This window comes from Haemorhous mexicanus, chromosome 17 (genome assembly GCF_027477595.1).
Source record: "Haemorhous mexicanus isolate bHaeMex1 chromosome 17, bHaeMex1.pri, whole genome shotgun sequence".
Classification (NCBI taxonomy): domain Eukaryota; kingdom Metazoa; phylum Chordata; class Aves; order Passeriformes; family Fringillidae; genus Haemorhous; species Haemorhous mexicanus.
Genome location: NC_082357.1, coordinates 10,677,303 through 10,694,201, shown reverse-complemented (window position 1 = coordinate 10,694,201; position 16,899 = coordinate 10,677,303). Strand labels below are relative to the sequence as shown.

At 44.9% G+C, this 16,899-nt stretch overlaps 1 protein-coding gene across 2 annotated transcripts in view; it reads right to left on the bottom strand.

Moving 5' to 3' along the window:
- Window positions 1–3,930: 3,930 nt before the first annotated feature.
- FAM20C (FAM20C golgi associated secretory pathway kinase) overlaps window positions 3,931–16,899 on the bottom strand; it is a 58,681-nt gene continuing 45,712 nt past the window's right edge. For both annotated transcript variants that reach the window (XM_059861284.1, XM_059861283.1), the window contains exons 6-11: window positions 15,237–15,352; window positions 8,183–8,363; window positions 7,552–7,661; window positions 6,032–6,113; window positions 5,877–5,936; window positions 3,931–5,100 (exon numbers count right to left, since the gene is read on the bottom strand). In XM_059861284.1, coding sequence (XP_059717267.1) covers window positions 4,848–5,100; window positions 5,877–5,936; window positions 6,032–6,113; window positions 7,552–7,661; window positions 8,183–8,363; window positions 15,237–15,352 — 802 coding nt within the window. In that variant the 3' untranslated portion in view covers window positions 3,931–4,847. The remainder of the gene's footprint in view (window positions 5,101–5,876; window positions 5,937–6,031; window positions 6,114–7,551; window positions 7,662–8,182; window positions 8,364–15,236; window positions 15,353–16,899) is intronic.

Sequence of the window (16,899 nt, the reverse complement as noted above, 5' to 3'; positions counted from 1 at the left end):
TCTGGTCAGACAGAGTTACGGCTGGAGGCTACCTATGAAGACTTTAAGCAAAAAAATATTATTCTCAAGAAATCCAGCAGCTTCCAACTGGTAATAACTTAGAATTCCATGTGAAAACTCATCCCACAACACTCAAAATTTCCTCCAAACACTGAACTTTGTTTCAAAAGAATTTTCCTTGAGCACAATTATTTCTGTGTATTGAGCCCCAAATAAACAGCCATGGGCAAGAAACTCTGTAGAAACAACTGATAGCTGGAATAATTTCTGGAAAATTAACTTTGTGGTTATACACTCAGTGCTAGAAGAAAAGTTTTCTCCCTCAGGATGCAAATTATCAATGCTCTAGTGTGTGTCCAGCTCTGAGCTGGACACTCAGCCCTTTCAGGCTGGGGTCACAGGAGCCTTGCTGGCAGTCATTAGGTGGGGCCTGGATGTGCCAAGGGAACAAAGGGGACAAAGCCATTGCTGCAGTGTTGTATCTGCTGGGAATGCCCTGACAAAGGCAGGAAGGGTGCATCTGACTCCATGTTCTCAGAAGGCTCATTTAGTATTTTATGATACCATATTATATTAAAGAATGCTATACTACACTAAAGAATACAGAAAGGATACTTACAGAATGCTAAAAAGATAAAAATGAAAACTCCTGACTCTTTCCAGAGTCCCAACACAGCTTGGCCCTGATTGGCCAATGAGTCAAAGCAACTCACAGCAGAATCCAATGAAACAATCACCTGTGGGTAAACAATCTCCAGACACATTCCACATGAGCACAGCACAGGAGAAGCAAATGAGATAAGAATTGTTTTCCTTTTTCTCTGAGGCTTCTCAGCTTCCCAGGAGAAAAATCCTGGGCGAGGGGATTTTCCAGAGAATGTGAATGGCACACTGCAGGGCCAGCAGGGTGTCCCCCTTGGACCTACACCAGTGACAGGCCCAGCAGATGGAACCAGAACACCCTTTGGATGCTCCTCCCTGGAACACCCACTGAAGTTCATTTTCAGTTCAGTGCCCAAGGGCAGCAGCCAGGCTGGAATCCCAGTTTCCCTCCTCCTACACAACACATCTTGCTGCTGCTTACTCTGCAGTCTGCTCCAGGCTTCCAGCCTGTGTATACATCACGGCCTCTGCTGATCACAACAGTGATACCTACCTCAAACAATGAGAGCTTTTTGCTTGCAATTTCCCTTTGATGCTTAAATAACAGAAAAACCACAAAAACAAATGAAGCTCTCCTCTGAATTACTCAGGAGAATACGGTAAGCTGCTCTGAGCTGTCAGATACCCTTGCAATTAGGTGCTTTTAGAAATATATTATCTATTTTTATCCGTTATTTATTGTGCATGCTGTATTTGTTGTGCTGAACACATTATGCCCCTGACAGGCTATCTCAGTGTGTTAATTGTCTGGGCCCTGCTGCTACACCAACTTCTGAGATTCAGAGACAAACCAATTGAATTCTGACATTTATTTATCTTCCTGGAGTGAACATTTTTGTCTGGTAAATATGTAGGGCTCCTAAAGAGATGTTACACCACCTCATGCTATTCCTCCTCAGCTCCTGATTGCTGACCAAACACACAGTGACAGCCCTCTCAGAGCCACGGGCTCACGTGGCAACATCCTCTGCCTAAAGGCAAACCATGAGGTTTCCAGAAGGAATTTGGACCAGCTGTGTCTGGGGGCAATGCAGATGCACCCCAAAAGTGGGGGTTTGCCCCTCCCCAGGCTGCACAGAGCCCTCCTCAGGGCTGTGTTACCCCAAGAACTGCAAGGCAGAGCCCCAAGTTCACTCCCTGGCTCCAGTTTCCTGCCTCTCGTGCCCACTCACCCTGCCCACATAAAAAAGGAATAGCAGAACAAGGCAATAAATCTTTTCCCTTCCCCAAAACCTGGAAAATGAACATGAGTCAAAGCTCCAGCTGCCTGGCAGCAGGAATGCAAACACACCAGAGCTTCCTGGTGGATACTGAGAAGTAACTGCACAGCCTTTTAACGAATTAATCATCCCTTCCAGCCCTGCAGTATCCTCCAGATGAGCTGTGTCCTCAGCTACCCTGACCACAGGTGAGGTCTGGGCTCAGCTCTTGCCATCCATCTCCTGAGCACCCTGCAGTGAGTTCAGACTTGCACTGCCCACATGGGGCTCTTTCACCCCAGTTTCTCATCAGAGGCACCAGAGAAAGGAAACCTCTCCTCCATGAGAGCCAACCCTGCAAGGTATGTGCATGTCTCATGCCAAAGGAAAGCTCCCCCCTCAGCTTTTCTGTATGCCTAATTTAAGACTAGAAATGAGAAGAATTTTTATAAGTCTAGAAAGCTGTAGCACAGAGCTTACAAGGAGGAGCATCAAAGTCCAGGAGAAGGAAACTGGAGGCCCTCGGAAATCTTTACAGTGTGGAAAGGATTAATGAACTTAAGTTTTTATACCCTGTACAAACACTACCTATTCCATAACTTAACACTTAATCTATAAAAAACCTGCTGATTTTGCTTGTAGAAATTCAGAACCAGATCCATAACAGTAAGTTCACATCCCTGACAGCACCAGGGAGCCTTCTGCAGAGAGAGAAGCTTGAACCCTCCTGGCAGGAGCCCCTGACCTACACCCAGCCTTCAAAGAGCCAAGGCCTTCACTGAGCTGATCCTCTTTGAACAAAGAGGCTGCCAAGTGCTGCTTTCCAAAAGCAAACCAGGTCTGCTGAGCTGAGCCCAGAAGCAGAGAGCAGAGCTGCCCTGGGAAGGTGATTCCACAGCTCCTCTGCTGCCCTGGCACAATTTCATGGTGAGAAAACTGCAGGAAAACCACAGCCAGGCATTGAAGACAGACCAAGGATAATACCACCCATTTCACCTTTTTATATTCCCATGTTTTGGTTTCTGGTTTTTTTTTGGCTAATGGGGAGTGAACACTGCAGTTCCAGTGCTGTGTTGCAGAGGAATGCTTGCCATCATAGGTGGGTCTTCAAAGGTGAAAAAAAGCCATGGGATAAACCAGAAAACTTCCAAGTTCATGCACAGTTGCACAATGTGAGATATTCTGTTGTCTTTGCATGCCATGTATGTGAGAACCATGGGAATTTGAAATGGGCAATAAAATATAAAATACATGTGGTTTTCAGTGATACTATATCAACCTAAGAAGTGAATGAGCCCATACAGCAGCTTTTTTCTCTCATTCATAATTTTAATATGCTGAAATGCCTACATTTTATTCTACCTGGCTTTTAAAGTATATGGTTATGAATCCCTGGGAAAAAAGACATCAAATGAAATAAATGGCAGCTTTGAATTAAAGTTGTGATGAACACTGTCACAATAAATTCTCTCCTCACCCAGAGGAGCCATGAGGGATTCCTGCTGTACCACACCATGTTTTCACAAGTCAGATACAGCCACGTGTTCAATTTATAGCTTGCTTTTGGGCTGAGAGTCTCCACAAATCTTAAATGAATGCAGCTGAGCATGATTCAAGGCTATTTGGATAAGAATGCCATGCTTCCAGCTAGTTTAGGCTGGGATTTTCTAGGTTGTGCAAAGGTTTTTGCAGCCCTAGTCAGAGGCTCTGGTGTTTCTAAATCCTCTGGGCAGTGTGTCAAGGCATAACCTTTGAGAGGTGCTGCTCCACAGCTTGTTTCTACAACCATAATTGCAAGAGGAAGGGATGCTGAAATGACAGTCAAAACAATTCTTCCATTGGAAAGATTAACCCTTTTCAACACCCCAGCCCTTGCTGGCATTGCAGCGTGCATTGATCACCAATTAATCACCAATTAATCACCAATTAATCACCAATTCCCCTCTCCAGCTCCATTTGCTATTCCACAAAAGGGGATGACAATTTAAACAACCACTTCTGGGGCACTTGGCTGGTGCACAGAGCTTTGCTCTGAACAAGATGAATGAACCCATTTAGACAAGATGGCTCCACATTTTGCATATCTTTATTGCACTTTTACCACGTTGCAAACAATTCCACAAAAATGCTGCAAAAGTAAGCCTAGAGCTGCTGAAAGCAGCTTTTTACCCATATATGTATATATTTACACAAAACTATCAAAAGCAAAATTGAAAAGTAGCAGCTCAGCTATGATAGTCTAGAAAGATAAGAGCTGCCACCTCCTTATGGACAAATAGTACAACTTGTCATTTTACATCACTTTGTAAAACCAACATTCAAGTATTCCTGTCAAAGCACAATTAGTGAAATTCCCTTCTGGTAACCCCTGTATTTATTATCATTATTATTATTATTTTTTGCCTTTTAAAGTTCATAATGCCTTAACCCTTTAAATGCTGAGTAGCTGGGGGGAAAATAAGCATTCAATTTAAATAAGATACAGTGGATTAGAGCACTTAAAGGGTTAACACAAAATACTAAGTGGACTGTCACCACAAATAAAGTGTGAGTCACAAAACTATGCTGTCCCTCTTAGTTAAATTTGGAAGGTAGGTCTGGGGTTTCATAGATATACCATATATAAATACAAAATATTAAGTAAAGGCCTCCTTTCTATACAAAAAGGACAGGAGGTGTTTTGCTATCAGACTGCTGTCTGTCCGTGATTGAGTATTTTCTGAATCTTTTCATAATCTCTCTTCAGGAACTAATGAAAAGCATCACATTAGACTTATTTTTCTTAATGAACTAATCCTTTGCAGAGTCTACACTTTACCTACTTTGGGAACAATTATACCTCATTTCTGAATTCACTGAATTCACAAAGTAGCATACACAGTCTTTTGCAAGACTTTATTTTTGTTGTTGTTGTTGTTCTGTCGTTTCTTTTCCTTCTTTGAATCTTCTTGACTCGGCTGGTAAAAACGTAGTCTTGCCATTTCACTACCTCTCAGTTGTTACAGTGTCAGCATCAGGGTTAAAGTCATTTTCAACCACGTTGTCATAGCCATCCTTCTCTATGCAGTCACTGACAGCCTTGAGCACGATCCGCAGCCGCCTGTCCATGGCCTCCAAGTGAGGCTGGTAGAGGACTGGAGCTATTTTGTCTTTTAGCAAAGATTCTTTCATCAGGAGACTGAGTTTGTACTCCTCCTTGGCTAGCAGCTGTAATCGCAGATAGGTAGATTTCCTGATTCTAAGAAAAGGAGGGAAAATAATGCAAATCAGTAATTTCCACCCCTGTGGATCTCTACAGTGCTAAAAGGCTTATGGCAGAATTACAACAGAAGAGTAAGAGCCTTCTTCTGTGATCTGAAATGAGGAGAGCCAGGCACTGTCACAGTCCTAGTGAGCAGCTGGCACTGCCACCTGGCCACTGACCTTTCGGGGCCCTTAGAGCTGCAGAGGTTTTGGAGCACAGATCCGTGGGGCAGTGCAGGCAGCCTCACATCCCTCCCCTGGAAAGGCACCAAGGGGAGCTGGAGCAGCCTTCCCAGGGCCATGTCCACCTTGGCAATGGCACCTGTGACACACGTGGCACTGAGCAGGGACAGGTGTGACAGCAGCTGGGGCTCCTCAGGCTCACCCTGCAGGGCTGCCCAGAGCCCCCACAGACACAGAGCTCACCTGCAGAGCTCAAACTCTAAATGGCACCTCTGAAAACCCAGCCATGGGCACCGAGGAAAGCTGTTGAGAAGCACGTGACCATGCTGGGATTTTGTCACTTGACTTCCATGGGATCTGTATTTTGTCCTAAAGCTTCTCTCCCAATGTCTCACAGCTGTGTTCCTGCAAGGCCCTGATCCCACAGAGCATTTGATGTGGCAGTGCCAATGCTCAGGGCTAGCTGGGCAGGATCACACCATCTCCTCCTCTCCACAGTGTGCAATGAAATATTCACTTGAACATTTTCAGTCCTCTTAGTGGAAACAATGGTACAAACCAGAAAACACCTCCAGAGGGAAAACATACCTGCAGCACTGGTTTAAAGGCACCAAAATGGAAAGTTCATCATGGGAATATTTTCCAAACCTATTTAAAGATAGGAGCAAGAATGTAACAAAGGCTGCTTTAAAGGCTGACTTTTTTTTTCCTTTAACCCCAGAAGGATTATGAAAGGTATTTACCCTCTTCCATTATCTAAGTGGATGATAAAAGTTTCATTTCCAAACTTCTCAAAGGTTTCGTAGTGATGTCGATCCATGTTACCTATGGGTCAGAAGAAAAAAGAAAATTCTCACTCTGGCTTGAGCCTGCAATGCAAAAGCCCAGTGCTCCCCAAAAACAGAGCAGAGAAAGCAGCAAACCTGCAGAGCTCATTTGCTCCTACTGCAGACACCCCAAAGTGTGGCACTGGAAGGGCTGTTAAACCTCCAGCAGCTTCTCAAGTTCTCTGTGGCTTTTACATTTTAGCTCTAAAAGGCCCATCAGGAGGCAAAGCCAACCTTCCCCACCCCACCAACCCTCCTGGGGTACACCAAGGAGCCCCTCTCAGCTGCCTGGGGAGCCTGGTCACCTGTAGGGCAGCTGTGCTCCCTGCTGGCCAGGAGCCCTGCTGCTGCTGCAGCCTGGGCTCAGCAGGGTGTGTGAAGCAGACATGGTCCCTGTGACATGTGCAAGGCTTTGCTCAGGCAGGAGACAATGCCTGCTTTGAGCAGGGGTGTTAATCCTGATCACTTTGTTAATACTGCATTCAGCTTCCTGAACCCCAACCAAACATCCTGGTTTTCCTCTGGTAAGGACCTTGCCCCAGTTGCTGGCTGCCTGGGAAGCCAGAACAGCTTCATGTTTGTAAAATATGGATCAGGATGGTGCTGGTCTGCACAGCTGCACAGCCCTCCCTGTGTGAGCTGCTTTTTAAGGCCAATGTGCAGAGCACTGCTGCCAAGCTATGAATTTTGTCTCCCTGGCAGGGGTCTTGAGCTACTTATAGATGCCACATATGGCTCCTGAGCTGTCACCTGGCCTCTCCTGCTGCAGCCTATTGCAGGAATCTCAGCGGGGGCAGTGGCACAGGATGTGTCCATGCTGGCATGTGCCCAAGGATCAAGGTTGGCAACTTAGAGGTGTATTTACTGCAGCAGCAAAGGTTTCACATGGGAATGAGTATTAGGCTTGGAATGGATCACTAGTACCTGGCTGTAAATAGTTATTTTATTGAGATCAGGTTACACAAACAGAAAAATTCCTGGTACAATCCACAGCTACCTTTGTGACAAAGCAATGCCTCTTCCCCCCCAGCCCTGACATTTTATAGAGAAGCAGCAGAGAACACTCCTGCAGGATGAAAACAAAGCCCCAGTAATGAGCAGTCCTTGCATGTGCATCCAGGAGCCATATATTACAGGGGCAAAGCACTCACTAAAGCAAACTGTGAAGCCCTTCACTGTTGTGAAGGAGACTGGCCTGACCTGCATTCATCACCCCTCTGCATTTCTGAACATCTTTGTTCCTTTAATCTGCACTGATGGGAATACATAACCATGTAAATCTGCATTTCCTCATAATCATCTAGAAAAGCACATACAGTAAATGCAGCTTCAGCCACGCTTTAGCAAACTGCTGAGCTATGCAGAGCAGTGCAGAAAGAAATGGTTCCTATTCTAATTAAATGTTGCATTTAATTTTTGAAAGAGATGAAACATACCCATTAGGAAATCAAAAACTGTCATATCCATTATATCCAGAATTCTGGTCCCACTGTCATATGGGGGTGTTTGTTTAACCTCTTCACAATAATCTGGATCAACTTCCCATCTGGAAAAGGCAATATTTTGATATTTTATGCAACATACAAAGCTTACTGAAAATGACAAAAAGAATGTTATTTTGCAAAGATCTACTTGTATCACGTTCAGTTGAGGGCAGGGTCAGCTAGAGGCAGCAAATTCCAGCAATGCAGGCAAGCAAGGAAGATTGTGACTGATGAAAAAGGAAGAAAATCACAAGACTGAAACCTATCTGCTTCAGGATTTAGGAGACTAGCTGCACCATCAGTCATGTGGTGCAAACAGCTGGCACTTGTTGGGGGCTGCTGAGAGCAGTGCATCTTCCTCCCTCTCACAGGGTTTGGACAGGTCCCATTGCATCCTGTCCATGCCACTGTCCCATCAGGGAATTGTGCCGCTGAATTTGGGTTCAGGACCACAGACTGCAGCTCCTGGCACGTGCAGTGCCCTGTCCCTTCCCAGGGGCTGGGGAAGCCCAGCTGCTCTCCTGAGGGCAGGGACTGGGTTATTTCCCTGTCACCCCGGGCAGCTCTGCTCACCACTACTCACTCTGCTTTCTTGCGCTTGTGGTAGGAACGCCTCCAGGGGTTTCTCCAGGTTTTCCTTTTTGCTAGTGACAAATCAGGCAGGAAAGCAGCCAGGGACCCTTCGATCTGATCTGGTTTCCCACACAGGGCGTGCTCTGTTGAGCAGTAGTAGGAGCACTCCCCATAGAAGCAGATGTTGTTGGCTGGCAAAGAAAGGAAAAGAGCTTTAAAGCCTACCATTAAATTAGTATTGAGGTTTCATAAAAGCACTGATGTATGTAGGAGCAGAAATAAACCCAAAGCCCTGTTACCACACATAGTTCTCCTCCACTGAAACCACTAGAAAGACATTATTTCAGTAGCTGGGACCACGCCCTGTGCAAAGCTCTTTGTGACTATTTCCAGTCTATTTATATTCCCCAAACCTAATTTTTTTTTTTTTAATCCTGTCCTTTCTCCTTTCATTTTCCCAGACTGATACATTCCTTGGGAGCTATTTGCTCCCCCAGGCTGGACCCCCAAATCCCACAGCTGACCAAGTGGCATGTGCCCAACATTAAGTCACTTCTCAAAATCTTGGCTGGTTTCTTTAAGAACACAGAACATTTCATTCATTTCCTTGCTGGTATGAGAAGAACTGGCAGTTTTTGCAAGGAGAATTATTTACCATCCAGAGTCCCGTGGGGGTGTGCATGGAAGGTGGAAATAGCACGGACGCAACGCTGCCAGCACACATCTCAAACACTAATTCCTTCCTCCACACCTCACATTACTCCAACAACCACAGAAAAAGAATCTGCTGCAGGTTTTGGACCGTGTGTTACCTTAAACCCCCCCAAAAGTGCCCCCACATATTTCTGTACCAACAGGAACGCCCACATCTTTACAAGAACATCCTGCCCACAGGAATTCACTGAAGGTGAGAGAGAGCAGCTCATCCCCAAAGCCCACCAACACCAGACTGTGAACAGGAATAGGAGCACACTGCTGCTCTTGCCAGTGTGCTACAACTCTTGTGACATTGCTTTATGCACATAAAATGTCATTAGAGGAAGACTGTGCCTTTTCCTCATGGTAATGCATGAAGCTGAGAAGTCACATTGCTTCCTAATTCCCCACAAGGCCTCTAAATTCAAATATTGTTTCTGAGCTCCTCTCCCTCTGGGCAGGCTCAGTGCAAATGAGGCAGGAAGGGCTGGGAGTAGCAGGAGGTGATTTTCTGCCTGCCACAGTAAGGGAAGTGTGGCTTTGCATGGCAGTGATGCCCTGCAGCACACAGCCCTGTGACATCCCAGCCCAAACCTGCATCCAGCAGAGCACCCACTGGAGATGGGGCACTGCCAGTGGGAGATGGTGAGTCAGGAGGACAGGGACAGCTCTGGGGGTGCAGGAGGGAGAGAGCAAGGAGCTGTGTTTGAGGAAGGACAGGTAGGGGAACAAAGAACAGCAAAAAGGTGATGCTTTTGATTAATCGGCTGCACTACCTGGGGCTGGCTGTTAAACCATGGAATTACACTGAATAACCACACTACACGGCTGATGTGCTGCTACTTGACAATCTGTCCCAGCTTCCCACTGATGTCTCAGCTTTCTCTGTTGATGGCCACCTGATTTGCCCATGAAGTTGTACTCTAAGACAGCCTTTTTGCACCACTCTGCTGTGGCTGACTCACAAGGGCCACCCATCCATCCATGCTCAGGAACAACTTACCCAAACTGTATATTTATATTTACAGGGTTGGATCGTGGCACCTAAATATATCCTGGCTAAGTCCACAAATATTTACTCTGTGGCCAAAAAGCTTGTTGACAATTACTCAAGGAAAAGAAAAGCACTTCAGGGAAGAGAAAGGCAAGAACAGAAACTAGAAAAGGAGGGAAGGGATCATTCAACATATCTGTACTTCTGAGTTTGCAATTCAGTGTTTTATCAAGTGGAATATCCTCTCTTAAAAATTGTGTTCCTGCTGATTTGAAGCTGCAGTGGGGCTTGGGCTTCAATTCAGCTGTCTCAGCATCACCCCCTCATTTGTGGAGGGAGGGAACCATGCAGATTTATCTTGACTGCCTGAGATAACTTATCTTCCAGGGTTTCTATGACCTGACTTCCACCTGGCAGCAGGAAGCCAGTGCTCATTTATCTCCTGCAGGATCAGTTTTGTAAAGAGCAAAAGTCCCAGCAAACACCCCCCACGCCATCAGAGCCTCTGCTGCTCACTATGTAAATCTGACCTTTCAAGAAAAAGGAGTTGTATTAAACACAGCATTTTGCTCAGTGGGAAGATAAATACTCTGTTTAATAGTTTGCTTCTGTATTCAGCTTGGGGAACAAAGAAAGCTTGCTCTGTATTGTCAACGAAAGCAACTGGGGCTAATCAGTAACCACCCTGGAACCCAGGTAAATCTTGAGGAGAGCTGGGGGCTCTGGCAGGGCTGCTGCTTGCTGCTGCAGGGCTGTGCAGTGAGCACACGTGCTGCCTGCCACTCATCCCACTCATCCCTGCCAGGATCTTCCAGCTATTGATCCTCCACAGAGCCCCATCGCCTGCTCCAGCATCCCTGAGCAATGGCAAGGTGTGTCCTGCCATTAAGACAGTGAACTTGCAGTAAAACCACAAGTGTATTTCTCCCTGACAAGTTATATTCAGTGGCAAATCCTTTTCTGCCAGCAGTTATTCCCCCCATGGGCTCAGACCTGTGGTACCTACTCCCTGCAGCTCCTGCTCAATTTCTGGGGATAGTGGAGGTGAAAGGATGCTGGATCTCAAGCTCCTGCTAAAGAAATTAACTGCCTTGATTGATACAGAACAGACACCTTATTATGTCTGCCCTAGTCCTTACATACCAGCAGTAAGATGAAGCAGCCTGAATTATCTGGGGAAACATTCATTTTTAAGGTTTCTTAAAAATGTAAGGGAAAAAAAGAGGCACCAAATATAGAAAACCACAGATCTCATTTAAGACTTCAAGGTGCTGTAGCAAGGCTCTTTGAAACCTAAGTAGGTGACCCACATTCTGCACAGCAGGCTGAGGGTGAGATTCCAGCTAGAGACACCAGCTCCATGGCAATCCCACGCAGAGAGCAGGGTTTGGCTTTCCAAAGCAAAAATCAGAGAGAAAGGGGAGATGAGCTCCCTACTGGGGCACAGTCCTCCTCCTCTGACTAAAATTGCCCAAACCATATGTTCCTCTCACCAGATAAAGGTGTTTCTTGCATAAGTACACCTGCAAAAGGAGCAACAGCCAGGAATTTGTGCTCCTGCAGGGTGGGCAGGAATGGCAACAGCAGCAGTGCTGGCAAAGCAGACAGGGAGGGATGTTTATACATGCTGGAATGTCCAAGTGCTGAGCATTTCCAACATGCAAAACACTTCTTCACTACAAACCAAAATTGTTTCCCCAAAGCACCAGAGAGACAGGAGAACCCCATGTTGCAGTGTCTGATTTGCATTATCTGAGGAGGAATGGATGTGGTTTGTAATGAAATGCAGGCAAAAATCATGGTCTGGTGATCCAAACTCCAACTAATTACAACAATTAAGAACCAGAGTGTCTGTGTACTCATCTGCAAATTCTCTGTGCATCCTCCTGATAGCTGAACAATAATTCTTCTCAGGAAGAAAAGGAACAAGGGGGATACCTTGAAGCAAATTGCTCGGCAGAGCAATTCTTTTATTCAGCTTTGCATGACTGTTAATAGAGGACATTTAGCAAGCACTGGCAATTGGAGTACTGGAAAGAATCCTGAATATTTACTACAGCAATGCATGAAAAGATCTTTCATTTACCTGCTCAAAATAATAGGTAATTCAGAACTGCTATTGTATGCTGAGAGGGAAAAAAAATCCATAATCCCTTGGAATTGGTTAATATGAACAAAAACATAGTGCTTACTAGCTGTGTAACATTGATTTCTTTAAGCTGCTGCCTCAATTACTTCCAAAATGAAGGCTGACATCATTAATATGTCTCTTTTTTCCTAGCAAATTACCATTCATTTGTAAAAGTAGCAGGGCTACTGCAGCCTGCCTTGCTGCAGAGGACGTAAAATTAATTTAAATAATTACTGACCTAATTCCATTTCTCATGTTTAAGACCAAACTGCCTGAAAGTGCACTTTTCTGCAATCTGCTTTCTCTCTGAGTGCAGCCTAATGCATGCCCTGACCTGCCTGCTCACAGCCATTGTCACTTTTCCATGGAGCAGGGATGCTGCTGGGCACTGTGCTCTGAAGCTGCCTGTGGCTCCCTGGCCCTGATTTCCACGCTGATGGGACAAGGGAGGTGGCCCAGGAGTGGAAATGGAGTGAGGTTTCTTCCAACACATCCCCACACAGGGCTGGGAGATAACACAAAGCTGCTGGTGGGATCCTTGGGGGGCCCTGTGCAGGGCCAGGAGCTGGATTCACTGAGCCTGATGGGCCCCCTCCAACTCAGGGAATTCCATGGTCCTGTGATTGATGAATATCATCAATAATCACCCTCTGAGAGTGCAAACCATGGGCTCCCAGCCTGAAGGGAACATCTTCCTATAAAATCAATTTCACTTAGTGCTCGTTTAATTTTAAGGGCTGTGTATGTGTGCATGGAGAGGGATATTCTGCCAGCAGGCCCCAAGTGTCCCCATGACCATTAATTGTCACTGAGCACTGCTGGGATGGAGATGCAGTGACAGAGCCACCTGAAGGGAGTCCCAGAGGGTCCTCTACAGCTAATGCTGGTGCACAGCCTGGTTTGTGCATGTACCCAGAGGTCTCACCTCAATCCCTCACCTTTGGAGGCAGCTCTCCCTCAAAACCAGCATCCTCAGCTGCCCTTCATCTGCCAGAGGGGCAAGTCAGCCCCTGAGCCTTCCTCAGGCTCCCTGTTCCCTCCTCATCCTCACCCCCCAGACCGTGAGCCTCACCCCAGCACCTCCCTCTTCTCTTCCTTCCCTGCCCTCACTCTGCTGCCTGAGCTGCCTGCTGGCCCTGTGGAAGCTGTTCCTAAAAGCTTAATTTAGGGTCTTTGTTATTTTTTCATTAAGCATTAATTAATGCCTGCCTTTTAAGGTCAGTATGAAATACAAGACAGAGGGGCATATGTTAATGAGAATCTGACTAATTAAGCTGGGGACTTGTAGGGAAGAACTCTGACAAGTAACCAACATGATTTAACCAAAGTATATTGATTCAGGAAATGTAAAGTGGAAAGAAAAATTAATTGCTTGAGCATTTTATTCTCCAGAAAAGCCTGATTCATAGTTCATCAAATATTTTAATTGAATTTATCTGAGACCTCTAAATAAATTTGAATAAAGGATTATGCTTGGATGTCTGGAATTTCATAATGGCAAGATAAAGATCTTCATCCAAATTGGCAGCCTTAACTCTGTACTGCCCTGCTCTGGCTGATGTAAGCTGCTCAGTACTTGAGAACAGTTTTGTAATTCTCAGAAATAATTCAAGTTCACCCCTAGGTCTTGAAGTATAACCTAGGAACACTAAAAATCATGCAAACCTATTAATCCACTTCTTACTTGCCAAAATAGGAATAAAATGGCTTATGTTTAAAAGTGAGCTAAAGTACCTTGTGCACAGTCAAAACAATTTTTTTTGGCCATTTTTTGTATGTATTTACCTACAAAAATCAAACTCAAACCACAAAAGAGTATAGAGAAACAAATAAGGAGGGAAAGCAACTAAGGGAAATGCAGAAATGTTGTGTCCACCAGGTTTGGTGAACATGTATTGTCATGTAAAATTGGAGTGCTCATATTACTGGGCAGAATGAAACCTTCTGCAATTATGTAATGTAATTCACAAGTGAAGTTCCTGGAATAAATAACTGGCTGCTCAACTGTGTCCTGCAGAGCTGAACATAAATATGAAGCTAAAAATAACAGCCATAATAATGACTTTATTGTGGATCAGAAAAGTGTGATAAACATTTTAAGAGCAAAAGCTCAGCAATGACAGGGCCCTGGTTTCTAGTTAACAGCAATAAATTACAGTTACATTGGGAGAAACTGTAATTAAGTCTTTGGATCTCTGCTTTAGGGATCTGGGATAAACAGCTTCTGGCCAATCACACACAGAGCAAGGGAGAGATCTCCAGAGGTTTCTGCTCCAGATTGCCTCTTACACAAGTCACAGCCTCAGATCAGCAAAGCACACATGCACATAGCTGAAGCAACATGAATTACACTACTGGAACATGGCACTGTGCTTTAAATTGAACCTACTACCTATAAATTCTATATGTAAAAAAACCCCATTTCTGTGCCTTAACTTAGAGCCTTAATTTCTCCATGTCAGCATCCTAGATGCTAAACAAGAGATGCTTCCCTTTTTTCCCACCTTTTGCCCATTTTTCCCTATTCCAGTTGTATATTCTGGTGAGCAGGATAAGGTTTTATCCTGTGCTTGTAGAATTCCCACCCTGTGGAGCTCCATCCTTGACTAGGTCCACAAAATGTTGTGAAAGGCTGAAGAGTGAGTGGTATCAGCTTCTGGGTCAGCCCTCGAAGCAAGAGTGAGGACTGGGAACAATTCAGGTCACCTCTAGCCCAACAGAGAATTTGAGCTGGAAGCAGGAGATATTACATATCTATTTCCTGATTTTTTTGTCCAAATTCCTGTTGTAATAAAACCTGAACGGCTCTGAGAAATTAAGTTTGGTACTCCAGTCAAACCCAGAAATAAATGCATCTGACCAACAGAAGTGACAGATCAGATTGCAGTGGGGAAAAAAAAAAAAAACCCTGAATAACTAATGGGCTGGATAATAAGGGTTTGGGTAAACTGAGAGCACCAGGAAAAATTGCATTAGAAATTGTTCTACATAAACCATTTTTTGAATACACTGCTTTGGTGAACATAAAAGCCTCTCTCTGCAGATAATTTGTCAAGGGGAAAAGGCACTCAACTCAAAACAATAAAGCCTTCTTTGTAAGCTGTGTCTCCACATTTATTTTTATTCAAAGCTCTAGAAGACAGTTTTATTAGAAATATCTGAGCAATTAAGCAATCTACACATCGTTTCCTTAAGTATGTGTTCAGCGGGATAGAGAGAAGAGAGAGTTATTTCCAGGACTACCTGGTGAGATGAAAAATGTTCTCCACAGCTTCTTGTCACGAGTAACATCTCGAATTTCCCTCGTCATGTTAACCAGCCTGCCTGCCACCGGGGGCACGCGCCGGAAATCCAGGATCCTGCAAGAGGCAGAGGAGACGTGGGTTATGGGAGGGATTAAAGTGTAATGAGAGTCACAGCTTTTAGGAGGCTTCATTATGCTCTGAAGGCACATTTATCTGTGGGCTTTAAGGAGTATAAAGCCCGTCAGTTTAAACTGGATAATTCCTCATGTAATGTGTTACAAAATATGTCCTGAATATGATGAGCTCTGCATTGCCTATGTAGTATGGAGTAAAACACAAGAGAATTAGGGAGGGCACAGTTCCATGGTAAAAATGAAGATACATACAATTCCAAAAACCAGAGACAGCAAAAATTTATTTTTTCACTTGGTGCTACTTCATGATTGTTATGACATGCATTTTGCTCACCAGTTTTTAAGTGACTTGGGGAATGGGATTTCAGCCTCTTTCCTCCATAAACACCATGTAATTCTTTTTCTGACAGCCTTAGTATGTGTTTGATTTATTTCCTTCTGCTCCTCTCTGTTTTAATACCCTTATACCAACCTAAACAATCTCCCTGAGACCAAAAATCTTCCCACGGGCAAAGGCTGGGAGAGGAGCCTCTCCCTACCCCAAACTCCTCTGCCTTCATAGATCATAAAAACCTCCCTGTGAAGCACTGCTATTAGATACAGTAAAAGAGCAAAGACCCCATACAAAGTCTCCCCATAGGCAGGATTTTTATATCCACTGTCTGCTGCTCAGATTTTCCTCATTGGGCAGCAACTGCTTTTCCAGCTTGGATGTGGATATTTAACATACCCCCCGTAGGAACTCCACTGATGTTTTTTTTCTACAGCACCATCTGCTTAAAATGGCAATGTAAAATATAAAGCAGAAGGGATCAACACCAAGGTCAACAACAATGAAATAGAGAAGATCCTTGAAGGATCTGATCAGGATTGGCTTTTACTGGAAAACCTACCCAGTGCCACCCACTGACACATTCCCATTGCCCAGCCATCATTCCAGAAGGCAGCAATGAGACACAAAGCCCCAAATAATTTGAGGCTCCAAAGCTTTGCACTTTTGAAAGGATGTTTCTTGGCCTTTCACAGTGTGAAAGATGCTTCAGAGAAATGCCATTGTTTGCAGACATGCTGTTAATCACTAATGAGTAATTCCCACCCCTCACCCGGGCAGGCAGGGAGAGCTGCAGTCTTGGGGTATCCACTGTGCCCTGCACTAACTCTGGAGGGGGGGACATTTTCAGCAACAGGAGCATGAGATGACCACCACTGCCCTCTCCTTCCCACTAACTTGTGCCATAAATATGCTCCTGATGTGGGACAGTCCCAGCTTTTTGCTGTGAATCCAGAACTCCCTTCCATCTCATCCCTTCCCCTTGGCTCCTTTGGATCTCTGTGCCCTGGAGCTAATTGGGGTGAGCCAGGCTGCTGTCACACTAACGTGACACATTCCCTGGGTGATGGGTCCTCTCCATATGCTCTGCAAGATCACAAGGGAAATTAATTCCTCAGCTTCCCTTCAATACAACTTCTCTTTCTTTTTGAGAATTACTTATTGCCAGGTTTCTCATTCCCAGAGAAAGTCGCGTT